Source organism: Rhinoraja longicauda, chromosome 5 (assembly GCF_053455715.1).
Source record: "Rhinoraja longicauda isolate Sanriku21f chromosome 5, sRhiLon1.1, whole genome shotgun sequence".
In the NCBI taxonomy this organism is placed as follows: domain Eukaryota; kingdom Metazoa; phylum Chordata; class Chondrichthyes; order Rajiformes; family Arhynchobatidae; genus Rhinoraja; species Rhinoraja longicauda.
In genome coordinates this window covers 82,090,796-82,106,827 of record NC_135957.1, presented here as the reverse complement: position 1 = coordinate 82,106,827, position 16,032 = coordinate 82,090,796, and the positions used below count along the sequence as shown (strand labels likewise).

General features: G+C 50.1%; 1 protein-coding gene across 1 annotated transcript in view; it reads left to right on the top strand.

Moving 5' to 3' along the window:
* Positions 1–6,040: 6,040 nt before the first annotated feature.
* Positions 6,041–16,032, top strand: part of popdc1 (popeye domain cAMP effector 1) — a 45,702-nt gene continuing 35,710 nt past the window's right edge. The window contains exons 1-2 of the mRNA XM_078399852.1: positions 6,041–6,177; positions 12,992–13,245. Of these exons, the coding sequence (XP_078255978.1) occupies positions 13,002–13,245 (244 nt within the window). The 5' untranslated portion in view covers positions 6,041–6,177; positions 12,992–13,001. The remainder of the gene's footprint in view (positions 6,178–12,991; positions 13,246–16,032) is intronic.

Here is a 16,032-nt window from a genome sequence, read left to right as displayed (position 1 = left end):
GGCCCCCTGGTTCTGGACTCGCCCAACATTGGGAAAATTGGGGAAAAATAGTAGTAGATTAATAATTGGGAAAAATAATAGTAATTTTAAACACCATTAACTCAATCAGAAGATAATTTCTGCTGACAACACTCCATTTATATCCTGATACAAAGAACTGTACTAATTTTGAAAACCTTTTTCATAATAAGTTAAAATAAAATTTAAATCAGCAGATTGGTTTAAATACTGTCCAACAATGTTTGTTTTACATTTTCTGTTGAGTAATGTACGATTGCAAATGCGTAATGGATTGATAAGACATTCCTCTGTGTACTATTTTTAGGCAACAGGAAAGATATTACATTCCTTCAAGCATACTCGAGCTACAAGATATGTCAATGTCTATCTGAGACACCTTCAGAAATAATTCCTGTCAATACAATGCGCTGCCTTCTGCAACATAACTGTGCAGAGTTCCCTTACGAACATCAATACTTGCTATTGAGGCAGTGCAGCGTAGGTTCACGAGGTTAATCCCTGGGATGGAGGGACTGTCATATGAGGAAAGGTTGGAAAGACTGGGCTTGTATTCCCTGGATTTTAGAAGGATGAGAGGGGATCTTATAGAGACGAATAAAATCATAAAAGGACTGGACAAGCTAGATACAGGAAAAATGTTCCCAATGTTGGGGGAAGTCCAGAACTAGGGGACACAGTCCAAGAATAAAGGGGAGGCCATTTAAAACTGAGGTGAGAAGGAACTTTTTCACCCAGAGAGTTGTGAATTTGTGGAATTCTCTGCCGCAGAGGGCAGTGGAGGCCAAATCACTGGATGGATTTAAAAGAAAGTTAGATAGAGCTCTAGGGGCTAGTGGAATTAAGGGATATGGGGAGAAGGCAGGCATGGGTTACTGATTGTGGGTGACCAGCCATGATCACAACGAATGGCGGTGCTGGCTCGAAGGGCCGAATGGCCTCCTCCTGCACCTATTTTCTATGTTTTCTACGTTCTATTAATCAAGAAAGTCATCAAACACCTAAGATGGCGCCCAAGCCAGGCCACTCTCTGCATGCTGATCCCAGAAGTGGATCTGCAATCATTTATTGCAATTGCTCCACTCTTTTAAATCTCTCTTTTCTCCTGTATCTGTACACTGTGGACAGCTAGATTATTATCATAGAGTCATAGAGCATTGAAACAGGCTCAACTTGCCCACACTGACCATAGTCCCACCTGCCTGTGTTTGGCCCGTATCCCTCTAGACCTGTCCTCCTGATGGGCCAGAAGGCTTCCCGATGGTCGAGCAGCGGCCTCGATGCCTCCAGGATCGCGGCTGGGGCCCGGGTCGACATCACGGGGGCGTGAAGTGGGGTGAAGCCTCGCAACGATGGGGCCTCGGCGGTGGTGAAGCCTCGCGGCGGCGCCGATGCCTCACGGGTCGACCCGTGGTCGATGGTCGAAGAGAACGTGTAGGATCACCATGAGGGGGGAGGGGAAGAACAAAGGAGGACCCGGCAAGGGGGGGGGGAAGAACAATGGAGGACCCGGCGTGGGGGGGGAGGGGGAAGAACAATGGAGGACCCGGCATGAGGGGGGAGGGGGGAGAACAATAGAGGACCGTCATGAGGGGGGGGGGGGGAGATCAATGGAGATCCCGGGGGGAGAACAATGGAGGACCGTGAGGGGGGGGGAGGGGGAAGAACAATGGTGGGCCCGGCGTGAGGGGAGTAGGGGAAGCACAATGGAGGACTCGGCGTGAGGGGGAGGGGAAGAACAATGGACAATGGGGAACCATTGTGGGGGGGAACTGTTGGGGTGGGGGGGGGGGGGGGGGGGGGGGGGGAAGGGGGAGCCGGTGTGCTTTGTAACTGTCAGTGCCGAAGGTGGCTGCTATTTGTATACATTGTGTATGCAAGCAAAGAATCTCACTGTGCCTAGTCACGTGTGACAATAAAGTATTCCTATTCCTATCCATGTGTGAAAAGGAAGTGCAGATGCCGGGTTCAAATCGAAGAGAGGCACACAAGGCTAGAGCACCTCAGCGGGACAGGCAGCATCTCTGGAGAGAAGGAATGGGTGACGTTTCGGGTCAAGACCCTTCCTCAGACCATGTACCTGCCGGAATGTTTTTTAAACATTGCGATGGCCCCTGCCTCAACTACATTCCTCGGCAGCTGCTTCCATACATACACCACCCTTTGTGTGAAAAGGTTACCCCTCAGGGCAAGATTCACCTACTCTGGGCAAGAGACTGTGTGCATCAACCCGATCTATTCCTCTCATGATTTTGTACACTGTACATTTTGTACATGAATGTTATTCATGATTTAGACGAATAGCATTCCAGATCCTATTTACAATTGAATTAACGGAAATAGTAATTAGCCAATTTATTCACAAAATGCTGGAGTAACTCAGCAGGTCAGGCAGCATCTCGGGAGAGAAGGAATGGGTGACGTTTCGGGTCGAGACCCTTCTTCAGACATCTAGTACAGTTATGCTAGTGTGTGTCAGATGTTCTACAGATGTCCGTGTTTGATTTTGCTTGCAGTACATGAATTACTCACCTTCATTTCTTTCATACATGTTTAGTTTAGTTTAGTTTAGTTTAGTTTAGTTTAGTTTAGTTTAGAGATGCAGCGTGGAAACAGGCCTTTTAGGCCCACCGGGTCCGCGCCGAACAGCGATCCCCGCACATTAACACAATTCTATACCCTTCTAGAGACAATATTTTTTACACATTTGCCAAGCCAATTACCCTACAATCCTGCACGTCTTTGGAGTGCGAGAAGAAACCGAAGATCTCGGAGAAAACCCACGCAGGTCACGGGGAGAACGTACAAACTCCGTACAGACGGCGCCCGTAGTTGGGATCGAACCCGGGTCTCCGGCGCTGCATTCGCTGTAAGGCAGCAACTCTACCGCTGCACCACCCATTCATACGTGTCTTTGTAGAGATAACTGAAATAAACTTAGAGCACATTAAATTATCATTTATTCACAAAATGCTGGAGTAACTCAGCAGGTCAGGCAGCATCTCGGGAGAGAAGGAATGGGTGACGTTTCGGGTCGAGACCCTTCTTCAGACTGTTGTCAGGGGGGCGGGACAAAGGAAGGATATAGGTGGAGACAGGAAGATAGAGGGAGATCTGGGAAGGAGGAGGGGAAGGGAGGGACAGAGGAACTATCTAAAGTTGGAGAAGTCATTGTTCATTGGTGTTGAAGCAGGATTAAACAACATGGAGGCAGGCCCTTCGGCTCAACTTGCCCACACCGACCAACTTGCCCACATCTACACTAGTCCACCTTCCCACGTTTGATCCATATCGCCGCTAAACCTTCCCTATCCATGTACCTGTACAATGTCTTTTAAATGTTGTTATAGTACCTGCCTGATCCAGTACCAGCTCCTCTGGCAGCTCGTACCATATTCCCACCACCCTCTGTGTGAACAAGTTGCCCCTCGGGTTCCTAATTAATCTTTCCCCTCTCACCTCTGGCCTTCTGTTGTTGAGTCCCCTACTCTGAGTTGAGTTTGAGTTTAGTTTATTGCCACGTGTACCGAGGTACAGTGAAAAGCTTATGTTACGTGCTAACCAGCCAGAAGAAAGATAATTCATGATTACAATCGAGTCATCCACAGTGTACAGATACACAATAAAGGGAATAATTTGAATAACGCTTAGTGCAAGACAAAGTCCAGTGAAGTCCGATCAAGAATAGTCCAAGGGTCACCAATGAGGTAGATAATATTTCAGGACTGCTCTCTTGTGCTTGGTTGGGTGGTTCAGTTAGTCATAGAGTGAAACAGTGTGGAAACAGGCCCTTCGGCTCAACTCGCCCACACAGGCCAACAATGTCCCAACTACCCTAGTCCCACTCGCCTGCGCTTGATCCATATTCCTCCAAACCTGTCCTACCCATGTACCTGTCCAACTGTTTATTAAACGATGGGATAGTCCCAGCCTCAACTACCGCGCTACCGTGCCTCAAAGGGCGGCACGGTGGCGCAGCGGTAGAGTTGCCGCCTTACAGCGAATGCAGCGCCGGAGACCCGGGTTCGATCCCGACTACGGGTGCTGTCTGTACGGAGTTTGTACGTTCTGTGTGAGTTTTCTCGAGATCTTCGGTTTCTTCCCACATTCCAAAGACGTGCAGGTGTGTAGGTTAATTGGCTTGGTAAATGTAAACATTGTCCCTAGAGGGTATAGGATAGTGTTAGTGTGCAGGGATCGCTGGTCGGCGCGGACCCGGTGGGCCGAAAGGGCCTGTTTCCGCGCTGTATCTCTAAACTAAACTAAACCCAGAAAAAGATAGACACAAAATGCTGGAGTAATCCTTTCATAGAGTCTTAGAGTGATACAGTGTGGAAACAGGCCCTTCGGCCCACCTTGCCCATACCGGCCAACATGTCCCAGCTATGCTAGTCCCACCTGCCTGTGTTTTGTCCATACCTCCCTACACCTGTCCTATCCATGTACCTGTCTAACTGCTTCTTAAATGTTGGGATAGTCCCAGCCTCAACTACCTCCTCTGGCAGCTTGTTCCATACACCTCTGTGTGAAAAAGTATTGAGGCAGTGCAGCATAGGTTCACAAGGTTAATTCCCGGGATGGAGGGACTGTCATACGAGGAAAGATTATTAAGGGGTTGGACACGTTAGAGGCAAGAAACATGTTCCCAATGTTGGGGGAGTCCAGAACCAGGGGCCACAGTTTAAGAATAAGGGGTAGGCCATTTAGAACGTAGACGAGGAAAAACTTTTTCAGTCAGAGAGTTGTGAATCTGTGAAATTCTCTGCCTCAGAAGGCAGTGGAGGCCAATTCTCTGAATGCATTCAAGAGAGAGCTAGATAGAGCTCTTAAGGATAGCGGAGTCAGGGGGTATGGGGAGAAGGCAGGAACGGGGTACTGATTGAGAATGATCAGCCATGATCACATTGAATGGCGGTGCTGGCTCAAAGGGCCGAATGGCCTCCTCCTGCATCTATTGTCTATTGTCTATTGTCTAACCCCTCTGATTCCTATTAAATCTTTTCCTCTTCACCTTAAACCTATGCCTTCTGGTACTTGAATGACATACTCTGGGCAAGACACTCTGTGCATCTACCCGATCTATTCCTCTCATGATTTTGTACACCTCATCCTCCTGTGCTCCAAGGAATAGAGGGACCCAGCCTGCTCAACCTCTCCCTAGAGCTCACGGCCCTCTAGTCCTGTCAACATCTCCCTTGACTCCTAGCATAGCAAGAGGATTTGAGTATAGGAGCAGGGAGGTTCTGCTGCAGTTGTACAGGGCCTTGGTGAGACCGCACCTGGAGTATTGTGTACAGTTCTGGTCTCCTAATCTGACGAAAGACATTCTAGCCTTAGAGGGAGTACAGAGAAGGTTCACCAGATTGATCCCTTGGATGGCAGGACTTTCATATGAAGAAAGACTGGATAGACTAGGCTTGTACTCGCTGGAATTTAGAAGACTGAGGGGGGATCTTATAGAAACATATAAAATTCTTAAGGGGTTGGAGAGGCTAGATGCGGGAAGATTGTTCCCGATGTTGGGGAAGTCCAGAACCAGGGTTCACAGCTTAAGGATAAGGGGGAAGTCTTTTAGGACCGAGATGAGAAAACATTTCTTCACACAGAGAGTGGTGAGTCTGTGGAATTCTCTGCCACAGAAGGTAGTTGAGGCCAGTTCATTGGCTATATTTAAGAGGGAGTTAGATGTGGCCCTTGTGGCTAAAGGGATCAGGGGGTATGGAGAGAAGGCAGGTACGGGATACTGAGTTGGATGATCAGCCATGATCATATTGAATGGCGGTGCAGGCTCGAAGGGCCGAATGGCCTACTCCTGCACCTATTTTTCTATGTTTCTATGGATCTCTGCCTGCTGTTATTCCACCAGGACTCGGGGCAGGCTCAGTGCCTCCTCTTGCCAATCATAGCGTTCGAGACCAGCCTCCTGCAGTCCTGCGAGTCTATTTTGGTCAACGCACAGCGTCGCGCTGTTTAAAAGAGGTTTTCTTTTACGCAAAACACCCTCGCCCCAGTCTTCCTGCGTTATTTTGGCACGCAGAGGCTCCAAGTTATTTTGTCAGGAGCGGTTCTTTAAAAAATATATATCTATAAATCCTTGCAGCAATCCTTGAACAGACGGACTCACGACTAATTCGGGGCTGACAAGCGACTTTTGCAAAGGTAAAGTTTCGTTGCATTTTAATGAAGTTTGTTCTCCTTTCCAGCCCCATACCCCCTCCCTCCCCTCTCTCCTCTCCCCTCCCTCCCCACAGCAGCTGAAAAAAGCTCTTTGCCGGGCTGGATAAATATAGAAGCCAAGTTGCAAAGGCAGCCGCACCCAAATTGGAGAAGCAATCTGTGGGAGTCAGTCAGTTCTCTCTCTCTTGTTATTATTGTGATTGCAAGGGCAGGGCATGTCCCCCACACCCACCCCCCCCCCCACCCCCCCCCACTAACCCCCCCCCCCCCCCCTCACCCACCCACCACAGGGGTCAGGATTGCACCCTATATGCAATGCAGTGGTGCAGAGAGATGTTGGAGCTAGTGGGTGGCGTCGCTCGCCTGTCTTTGACAAACAGTGGGTCCAAAAGCGCCCTTACAATGGGACCAAGACTGAAGAAGGGTCTCGACCCCAAAGGTCACCAGGGTTCCTCCTCTCCAGAGATGCTGCTGCCCTGTCCAGCATTCTGTGTCTGTCGTCGATTGTCGTCTGTACACATGTATAAGAAAATAACTGCAGATGCCTGGTACAGATCGAAGGTAGACACAAAAATGCTGGAGTAACTCAGCGGGTCAGGCAGCATAAGTTCATAAGTGATAGGAGTAGAATTAGACCATTCGGCCCATCAAGTCTACTCCGCCATCCAATCATGGCTGATCTGTCTCGCCCTCCTAATCCATGTAGTAATCAAGAATCAATCTATCTTTGCCTTAAAAATATCCACTGACTTGGCCTTGTATCATGATTTTCCAAATGTCCTGCTATTATTTCCTTACAATAGACAATAGACAATAGACAGGAGAGAGGGGAATGGGTGACGTCTTTGGGGTCGAGACCCTTCTTCAGACTGATGTCGCCTGTACACATGCGAGTTGTGTTAGGAAAATAACTGCAGATGCTTGGTGTAAATCGAAGGTAGACACAAAATGCTGGAGTAACTCAGCGGGTCAGGCAGCATCTCTGGAGAGAGGGAATGGGTGACGTTCTTGGGTCGAGACCCTTCTTCAACAATGTGCACTTCTTAGTGCAATAGTATCTGGTCTTAAATCACAGCACTTGTATTGCAATGGGATGTGGTCTAAGTTACAAGTGTATTTATTTCACAAAATGCTGGAGTAACTCAGCAGGTCAGGCAGCATCTCAGGAGAGAAGGAATGGGTGACGTTTCGGTCGAGACCCTTCAAGGTCTCGTCCCGAAACGTCACCCATTCCTTCTCTCCTGAGATGCTGCCTGACCTGCTGAGTTGGGTCTCGACCCGAAACGTCACCCATTCCTTCTCTCCTGAGATGCTGCCTGACCTGCTGAGTTGGGTCTCGACCCGAAACGTCGCCCATTCCTTCTCTCCTGAGATGCTGCCTGATCTGCTGAGTTACTCCAGCATTTTGTGAAATAAATACCTTCGATTTGTACAGCATCTGCGGTTATTTTCTTACAGTAACATTTGCAAATGCCCATGTAGTGTAATGGTGTGTGTGTGTGTGTGTGTGTGTGTGTGTGGGGGGGGGGGGGGGGGGGGGGGGGACTAGATGAGAATACTTGCAATGTGCATACAATGCAATGTGTTTTGGGTCCAAATCACAGCAAGGTGCATGTACATGCAATGGTGATCTGGACAAGGCGTCTGGAGTAACTCAGCGGGTCAGGCAGCATCTAGAAGAAGTCTGAAGAAGGGTCTTGACCCGAAACGTCACCCATTCCTTCTCTCCGAGATGCTGCCCGACCTGCTGAGTTACTCCAGCATTTTGTGAATAAGCATCTAGAAGAGAGGGGGATGGGTGACGTTTCGGGTCGAGACCCTGGACGAGTGTCTTGTACGCTACGCTTAGCGCGCAGGTAGCCTACGAGACACATGTCCGGGGTCTCGACCCGAAACGTCACCCATCCCCCTCTCTCCTAGATGCTGCCTGACCCGCTGAGTTACTCCAGCATTTTGTGACACCTTCGATTTATTTACCAGCATCTGCAGTTATTTTCCTACCCGACTTGTCCGCCCACTGTTGGAATATTGCCAGACAATATGGGACCCTCACCCAGAAAAATAACATTGACACCCTTGACAAGGCTCAGAGGCGCGCAGCACGGTTTGTTTGTGACGACTACTCAAGATAGTCAAGCATCTCCCGATACGTTAAATCGCCTTGGCTGGGAGTCGCTGGAGTCAAGACGCACAAAAGCCCGCTTATGTACAGTCTACAAAGAGACTCGTGGCATCATCCCCAGTAACATATCTCACTTCATTCAATCCCATACCCAGAAATTGGACAAGACAGTCCTCAGGTCATTTCATTTGTACTAGAATTAGAGCAAACAACAATAGTCACTGCATCCATGAACCATCCCAGAGTGGAACGTCCTTCCCGACACCACCAGGTGTGCACCAACCTTGTCACTCTCCAAGTCAATAGACAATAGACAATAGGTGCAGGAGGAGGCATTCTGCCCTTTGAGCCAGCACCGCCATTCAATGTGATCATGGCTGATCTTTCTCAATCAGTACCCCGTTCCTGCCTTCTCCCCATACCCCCTGACTCCGCTATCCTTAAGAGCTCTATCCAGCTCTCTCTTGAATGCGTTCAGAGAATTGGCCTCCACTGCCTTCTGAGGCAGAGAATTCCACAGATTCACAACTCTCTGACTGAAAATGTTTTTCCTCATCTCAGTTCTAAATGGCCTACCCCTTATTCTTAAACTGTGGCCCCTTGTTCTAGACTCCCCCAACATTAATAATAATAATAATGTATTTTATTTATATAGCGCTTTTCATATACTCAAAGACGCTTTACAGAGATTTAGAGAACATAGGGAAATTAATAATAGATAAAATAAGTAAATAATAAACGAACAGAGAAAGGAGACAGAAGGTGAGGTGACCTTCAGTGGTTGAAGCAGTACTGAACAGGTGAGACTTCAGCGATGTTTGAATGTGGTGAGTGTGGAGGAGTCTCTAACGTTTTGGGGTAGTGAGTTCCATAGGGTGGGAGCAGCGATGGAGAAAGCCCTGTCCCCCCAGGATCTGAGTTTGGTCCGGATGTGGGGGATAGGAGATTGGCAGCAGCAGAGCGGAGGGTGCAGGTGGGAGTGTGCCTGTGGAGGAGGTCGGTCAGGTAGGATGGGGCCAGGTTATGGAGGGCTTGTAGGTTATGAGGAGGATTTTGTACTGGATTCTCTGGGGATGGGGAACCAGTGGAGTTTATAAAGGACGGGGGTGATATGGTCACGGATCGGGGTGTGGGTGAGTAGACGGGCAGCGGAGTTTTGAATGTATTGAAGTTTACTGATGATTTTTGAGGGTGCGCCATAGAGGAGGCTGTTGCAGTAGTCCAGACGGGAGGTGATGAAAGCGTGGATGAGGTTTCTGCAGCTGTGGAGGAGAAGGGATGGACGGAGACGGGCAATGTTTTTGAGGTGGAAGAAGGCTGTCTTTGTGATGTGTTTGATGTGTTTTGTCGAAGGAGAGGGCTTGATCAAAGATGATTCCAAGATTCCGGATGTGAGGTGAGGTGGATACTGGGAGACCATCAATGTTGAGGATGAAGTTTTGGGTGGATTTGGTGAGCGTTTTTGGACCAATGATGATGATTTCAGATTTGTTGCAATTGAGTTTGAGGAAATTTGATTGAAGCCAAGATTTTATTTCAGTGATGCAGTTTGTCAGTGTAGAGTGTGTGGTGGGGGAGATTGACTTGGTGGAGATGAGGAGCTGGATATCATCGGCGAAGCAGTGGAAGTTGAGACCATGACGGCGGATTAATTGACCAAGGGGGAGCAGGTAGAGGATGAAGAGGACGGGGCCAAGGACTGAGCCTTGGGGGACACCTTGGGGGAGGGGAGCGGTGGGGGATTTACAGTTGTTAATGGAGATGAACTGGTGTCTGTCAGAGAGGTAAGATTTGAACCTGGGAACATGTTTCCTGCCTCTAATGTGTCCAATAATAATCTTATACGTTTTGATAAGATCTCCTCTCCTCCTTCTAAATTCCAGTGTATACAAGCCTAGTCGCTCCAGTCTTTCAACATATGACAGTCCCGCCATTCCGGGAATTAACCTAGTAAACCTACGCTGCACGCCCTTAATAGCAAGAATATCCTTCCTCAAATTTGGAGACCAAAACTGCACACAGTACTCCAGGTGCGGTCTCACTAGGGCCCTGTACAACTGCAGAAGGACCTCTTTGCTCCTATCCTCAACTCCTCTTGTTATGAAGGCCAACATTCCATTGGCTTTCTTCACTGCCTGCTGTACCTGCATGCTTCCTTTCAGGTCACAGCTCGACAACTTGGACATGGATCATCTCACCAAACTTGCCCACATAAAAATCTAAATGACCTTTTTGCAACCGGTACCCACGCCAGCGAAACCTTCACGATAGCCCAGCTGTTGGCGGTTGTGCAGTAGAAAGCAGAAACAGAAACTTGCAACGTGCATGTAATGCAATGGGGAACTGGACAAGATCACAACACTTGCAATTTTGCATGTAATGCAATGGGTTCGGGATGATTGGAATACTTGGAATGTGCCTGGAATGGAAGGGGACCTGGACTAGATGCGAATAGTTGGAATCTTTTGTAAATAGTTGGAGTATTGTGTGCAGTTTTGGTCTCCTAATTTGAGGAAGGACGTCCTTGCTATTGAGGTAGTGCAGCGTAGGTTCACGAGGTTAATCCCCGGGATGGAGGGACTGTCATATGAGGAAAGATTGGAAAGACTGGGCTTGTATTCACCCACCGCGTCCGTGTCGACCAGCGATCCCTGCACACTAAGTGTGAATTGTCCCTAGTGTGTGTGGGATAGTGTCAATGTGCAGGGATCGCTGGTCGGTGTGGACTCGATGGGCCGAAGGGCCTGTTTCCCTGCTGTATCTCTAAAACTGAAAACTAAAAAACTCACACTATCCTACGCACACTGGGGACAATTTACATGTATACCAATCCAATTAACCGGCAAACCTGTGCGTCTTTGGAGTGTGGGAAGATCTTGGAGAAAACGCACGGGGAGAACGTACAAACTCCGTACAGACAAGCACCCGTTGTCATGTCTACAGTTGTATACAGTTCAGTACAAGTATTACTCTACATAAGCACCTAGATACATCTTAGATCAGCATCTCACAGTACACGTGTACAGCAGTGATACACTGAGACAGTGTACGGAGTGGCCAGTTTGGGGCCATTTCCAAGTCCCAGTTGTTGTAAGGGCAGGGATCTTCATCCGACCGTGAAGGTCTGTTGTCATGGCGACGTTGCAGGGTGGGCCTGGACAAGCGTGGCCACGGTGACCTCCGCCGCTGTAGGCCGCGTGCGGTCCACGCGCTCGGCCGGCCTCTTGGAGCGGTGCCCGGTCCAGCCGGGCCCCAGGATGCGATGACCTCCTGTTCTGTGGTCCTGGGCCTCCTCCGTTGTCAGTGTGAGGCCAAACACAAATTGGAGGAATAGCATCTCATATTTCGCTTGGGCAGCTGACAACCCAGCGGTACGAACTGATCTCTCCGCATTCAAGCAACCCTTGCATTCCCTCTCTCTCCATCCCTCCCCCACCCTAGTCGTACCAGCTGAAGGGCCGAATGGCCTCCTCCTGCACCTATTGTCTATTGACAGTGACGATATTATGACCAAAAGTCTCATGTGTAGGAAAAAAAACTGCAGATGCTGGTTTTACACCCCAGCGGTATGAACATTGACTTCTCTAACTTCAGGTAGTCCTTGCTTCCCCTCTCTATCCCCTCCCCCTTCCCAGTTCTCCCACCAGTCTTCCTGTCTCCGACTACATTCTACCTTTGTCCCGCCCCCTCCCCTGACGTCAGTCTGAAGGAGGGTCTCGACCCGAAACGTCACCCGTTCCTTCTCTCCCGAGATGCTGCCTGACCTGCTGAGTTACTCCAGCATTTTGTGTCCACTTTGTTGAGTCTCATCGTAACTAGTTCTCACCTGGGCCACAGCTAACAATGGCCTGTTTCCTTTGTCATCATTACTTTTTTGCATAACTTACATTCATCTATATACTAAAATTCTCGTTTGTTTGTTTGTTTGTTCCTGAACTACGGCCAAAACGGTTCACGATAGCGCGACAATTTTAGGCCCACCTTACTCACCGTCGTCCCTTTGGTGCCAATGGAAGAAGTTTCATTGAAATCGGTTATATTTTAAAAGTTATTCACATTTTAAAGTTTAAATTTATCTCCTAGGGAGGGAGGGGGAAGGGATGGAGGATAAGGGGGGTTGAGGGAGATGGAGTGGGAGGGAGGGGGAGGGGGAGACTGAGAGGGGGGAGAGGGGAGGGAGGAAGGGGGGAGGAGGGAGGATAGGTGGCTATGATGTTGGGTAGGTTATGTTGGGTAGGTAATGTTGGGTAGGTTAGGTGGCTATGATGTTCAGTAGGTTAGGTGGCTATCATGTTTGGTAGAAGAGGTTGCTATGATGTTGGGTAGGTTAGGTCGCTATGATGTTCAGTAGGGTAGGTGGCTATGATGTTCAGTAGGTTAGGTGGCTATCATGTTTGGTAGAAGAGGTGGCTATGATGTTCAGTAGGTTAGGTGTATTAAATGCCTTTTCAACGTACGATATTTCAGATTTACAATGGGTTTATTGGAACGTAGCCCCATCGTAAGTCGAGGAGCATCTGTACACCTCTCGTCTTCCCCTCTCCCCGACTCTCATTCTGAAGAAAGGTCTCGGCCCCAAACGTCGCCCGTCCCATCTCTCCAGCGCTGCGATCTGTCCCGCTAACTGACTCGGGCCCTTTGTGTCCGTGTGCTTATTCTGTTCGGTCGCTTCAGGTCTGGCCGAATGAACGCTGCACGGGACGACCTCCGGACGCTCAGCTTGGCGGCGATGAACGCCTCCAGCCCCGGGGGCTACGGCTACGGCAACGGCACCGAGCCCTTCCCCGCCGGGATGGAGAGCTGCGACAGCTGGAAGGAGATCCAGCATTTAGTCTTCCACCTCGCCAACATGTGCCTCGCCGTCGGCCTGCTCATCCCCACCACCATCAAGGTCCACATGATTCTACTCCGCGGCATGATCAGCGTCGGTAGGTGGCACGTCGGGAACATCTGGGCCAGGGGGTTGTGTGGCACCGTGCAGCAGACCGGGTGGTTCACGAGGGTGTTTACCAGGACCAGAGGGCGTGAGCTGCAGGGGGAGGTTGACCAGGCTGGGTCTCTATTCCATGGAGCGCAGGAGGATGAGGGGAGATCTTACAGAGGTGTACAAAATCATGAGAGGAATAGATCGGGTAGAGTCTTTTACCCAGAGTAGGGGAATCGAGGACCAGAGGACATAGGTTCAAGGCGAAGAGGAAAAAGATTTCATAGTAACTTTTTCACACAGAGGGTGGTGGGTGTATGGAACAAGCTGCTGGAGGAGGTAGTTGAGGCTGGGACTATCCCATCATTTAAGAAACAGTTGGACAGGTACATGAATAGGACGGGTTTGGAGGGATATGGACCAAGCGCAGGCAAGTGGGACTAGGGTAGCTGGGACATTGTTGGCCGGTGTGGGCGAGTTGGGCCGAAGGGCCTGTTTCCACACTGTATCACTCTATGGCTCCAGGTGTGCTAGGAGGGTCAACATCTGGACCAGTTGAATCTCAATATGTGTTATATTTGTCACATATGCAACTGCACAGTGAAATTATTTTTTTCATATGTTACACACGTAGGCGCCAACATTGTTCAAAGTCGGGTCGGCCCGTGCGCGCTCGATATGCTGGAGCAGTTCCCGTGAACTGGCCTCCTCTCCTCTCTCCTCTCCTCTCCTCTCCTCTCCTCTCCTCTCCTCTCCTCTCCTCTCCTCTCCTCTCCTCTCCTCTCCTCTCCTCTCCTCTCCTCTCCTCTCCTCTCCTCTCCTCTCCTCTCCTCTCCTCTCCTCTCCTCTCCTCTCCTCTCCTCTCCTCTCCTCTCCTCTCCTCTCCTCTCCTCTCCTCTCCTCTCCTCTCCTCTCCTCTCCTCTCCTCTCCTCTCCTCTCCTCTCCTCTCCTCTCCTCTCCTCTCCTCTCCTCTCCTCTCCTCTCCTCTCCTCTCCTCTCCTCTCCTCTCCTCTCCTCTCCTCTCCTCTCCTCTCCTCTCCTCTCCTCTCCTCTCCTCTCCTCTCCTCTCCTCTCCTCTCCTCTCCTCTCCTCTCCTCTCCTCTCCTCTCCTCTCCCCTCCCCTCCCCTCCCCTCCCCTCCCCTCCCCTCCCCTCCCCTCCCCTCCCCTCCCCTCCCCTCCCCCGGCCATCTTTGTGTCTCCTCCTGCAGCTGACCGTGAAGGCTCTGGAGGCATTACCCCGAGCTGCCCACCGACCAGCCCTTGCTCCTCGCGTCCCACGTCTCCAAAAGCTCCCTCCCGGTTACGCCGACTGACCGACGAGCCTTCGGGCGGGTTCCAGCGGCCGCAGCACCCGCGGGCTGCGGGTGTAGATTTTATACACCTCTATAAGATCACCCCTCTTCCTCCTGCGCTCCAAGGAATAGAGTCCCAGCCTGCTCAACCTCTCCCTGTAGCTTAGACCTTTTGCCGTTCTGTGCTGTTCCACAATCCATGGGTATGGGTATGCCCTGGGTGAATTCTAGAAATCTTCAGCTTCGGGTTTGAAACGATAAGCCCAGAGCTTTTTCAGGTGCTTGGAGAAGGGCGGCACGGTGGCGCAGCGGTAGAGTTGCTGCCCTACAGCAAAAGGGACCCAGGTTCGATCCTGACCTCGGGTGCTGTCTGTGTGGAGGTTGCACGTTCTCCCCGTGACCCGCGTGGGTTTTCCCCGGGTGCTCCGGTTTCCTCCCACACTCCAAAGACGTGCAGGTTTGTAGGTTCGTTGGCTTCTGTAAAAAAAATGTGTGAGACATGTGGGTGGTCACGGTGGCGCAGCGGTAGAGTTGCTGCCTTACAGCGAATGCAGCGCCGGAGACCCGGGTTCGATCCCGAATACGGGCGCCGTCTGTACGGAGTTTGTACGTTCTCCCCGTGACCTGCGTGGGTTTTCTCCGAGATCTTCGGTTTCCTCCCACACTCCAACGACGTACAGGTATGTAGGTTAATTGGCTTTGTAAGTGTAAAAATTGTCTCTAGTGTGTATAGGCTTGTGTTAGCGTGCGGGGATCGTTGGTCGGCGCGGACTCGGTAGGCCGAAGGGCCTGTTTCCATGCAGTAGCTCTAAGCTAAACTAAGCAAAGGACTGCCTATGTGACTGTGCAGGGCGGCAAAGTTAACCTTGCAAACACTGGCATGCATGGAACGTCAAGATTGTGCTTGAAAAGACCAGGGGACCTGAAAGGCAGATTAGCAAGAAATGTGAGGAATGGGGACAACTATGGAATGGAAAATAAATGCCGGCATTTATCGAAACGTATAAGATTATTAAGGCGTTGGACACGTTAGAGGCAGGAAAAAAGTTCCCAATGTTGGGGGAGTCCAGAACCAGGGGCCACAGTTTAAGAATAAGGGGTCGGCCATTTAGAACTGAGATGAGGAAAGACTTTTTCAGTCAGAGAATTGTGAATCTGTGGAATTCTCTGCCTCAGAAGGCAGTGGAGGCCAATTCTCTGAATGCATTCAAGAGAGAGCTAGATAGAGCTCTTAAGGATAGCGGGGTCAGGGGGTATGGGGGAGAAGGCAGGAACGGGGTACTGATTGAGAATGATCAGCCATGATCACATTGAATGGCGGTGCTGGCTCGAAGGGCCGAATGGCCTCCTCCTGCACCTATTGTCTGTTGTCTATTGTCTATTTCAAGAGGGCTAGAATACAAACAAAGCAGGGATGTAATGTCAGGCTACATTTGGAATATTGTGAGCAATTCAGGGCACCATATTTGAGGAAGGATGTGCTGGCTCTGGAGAGGG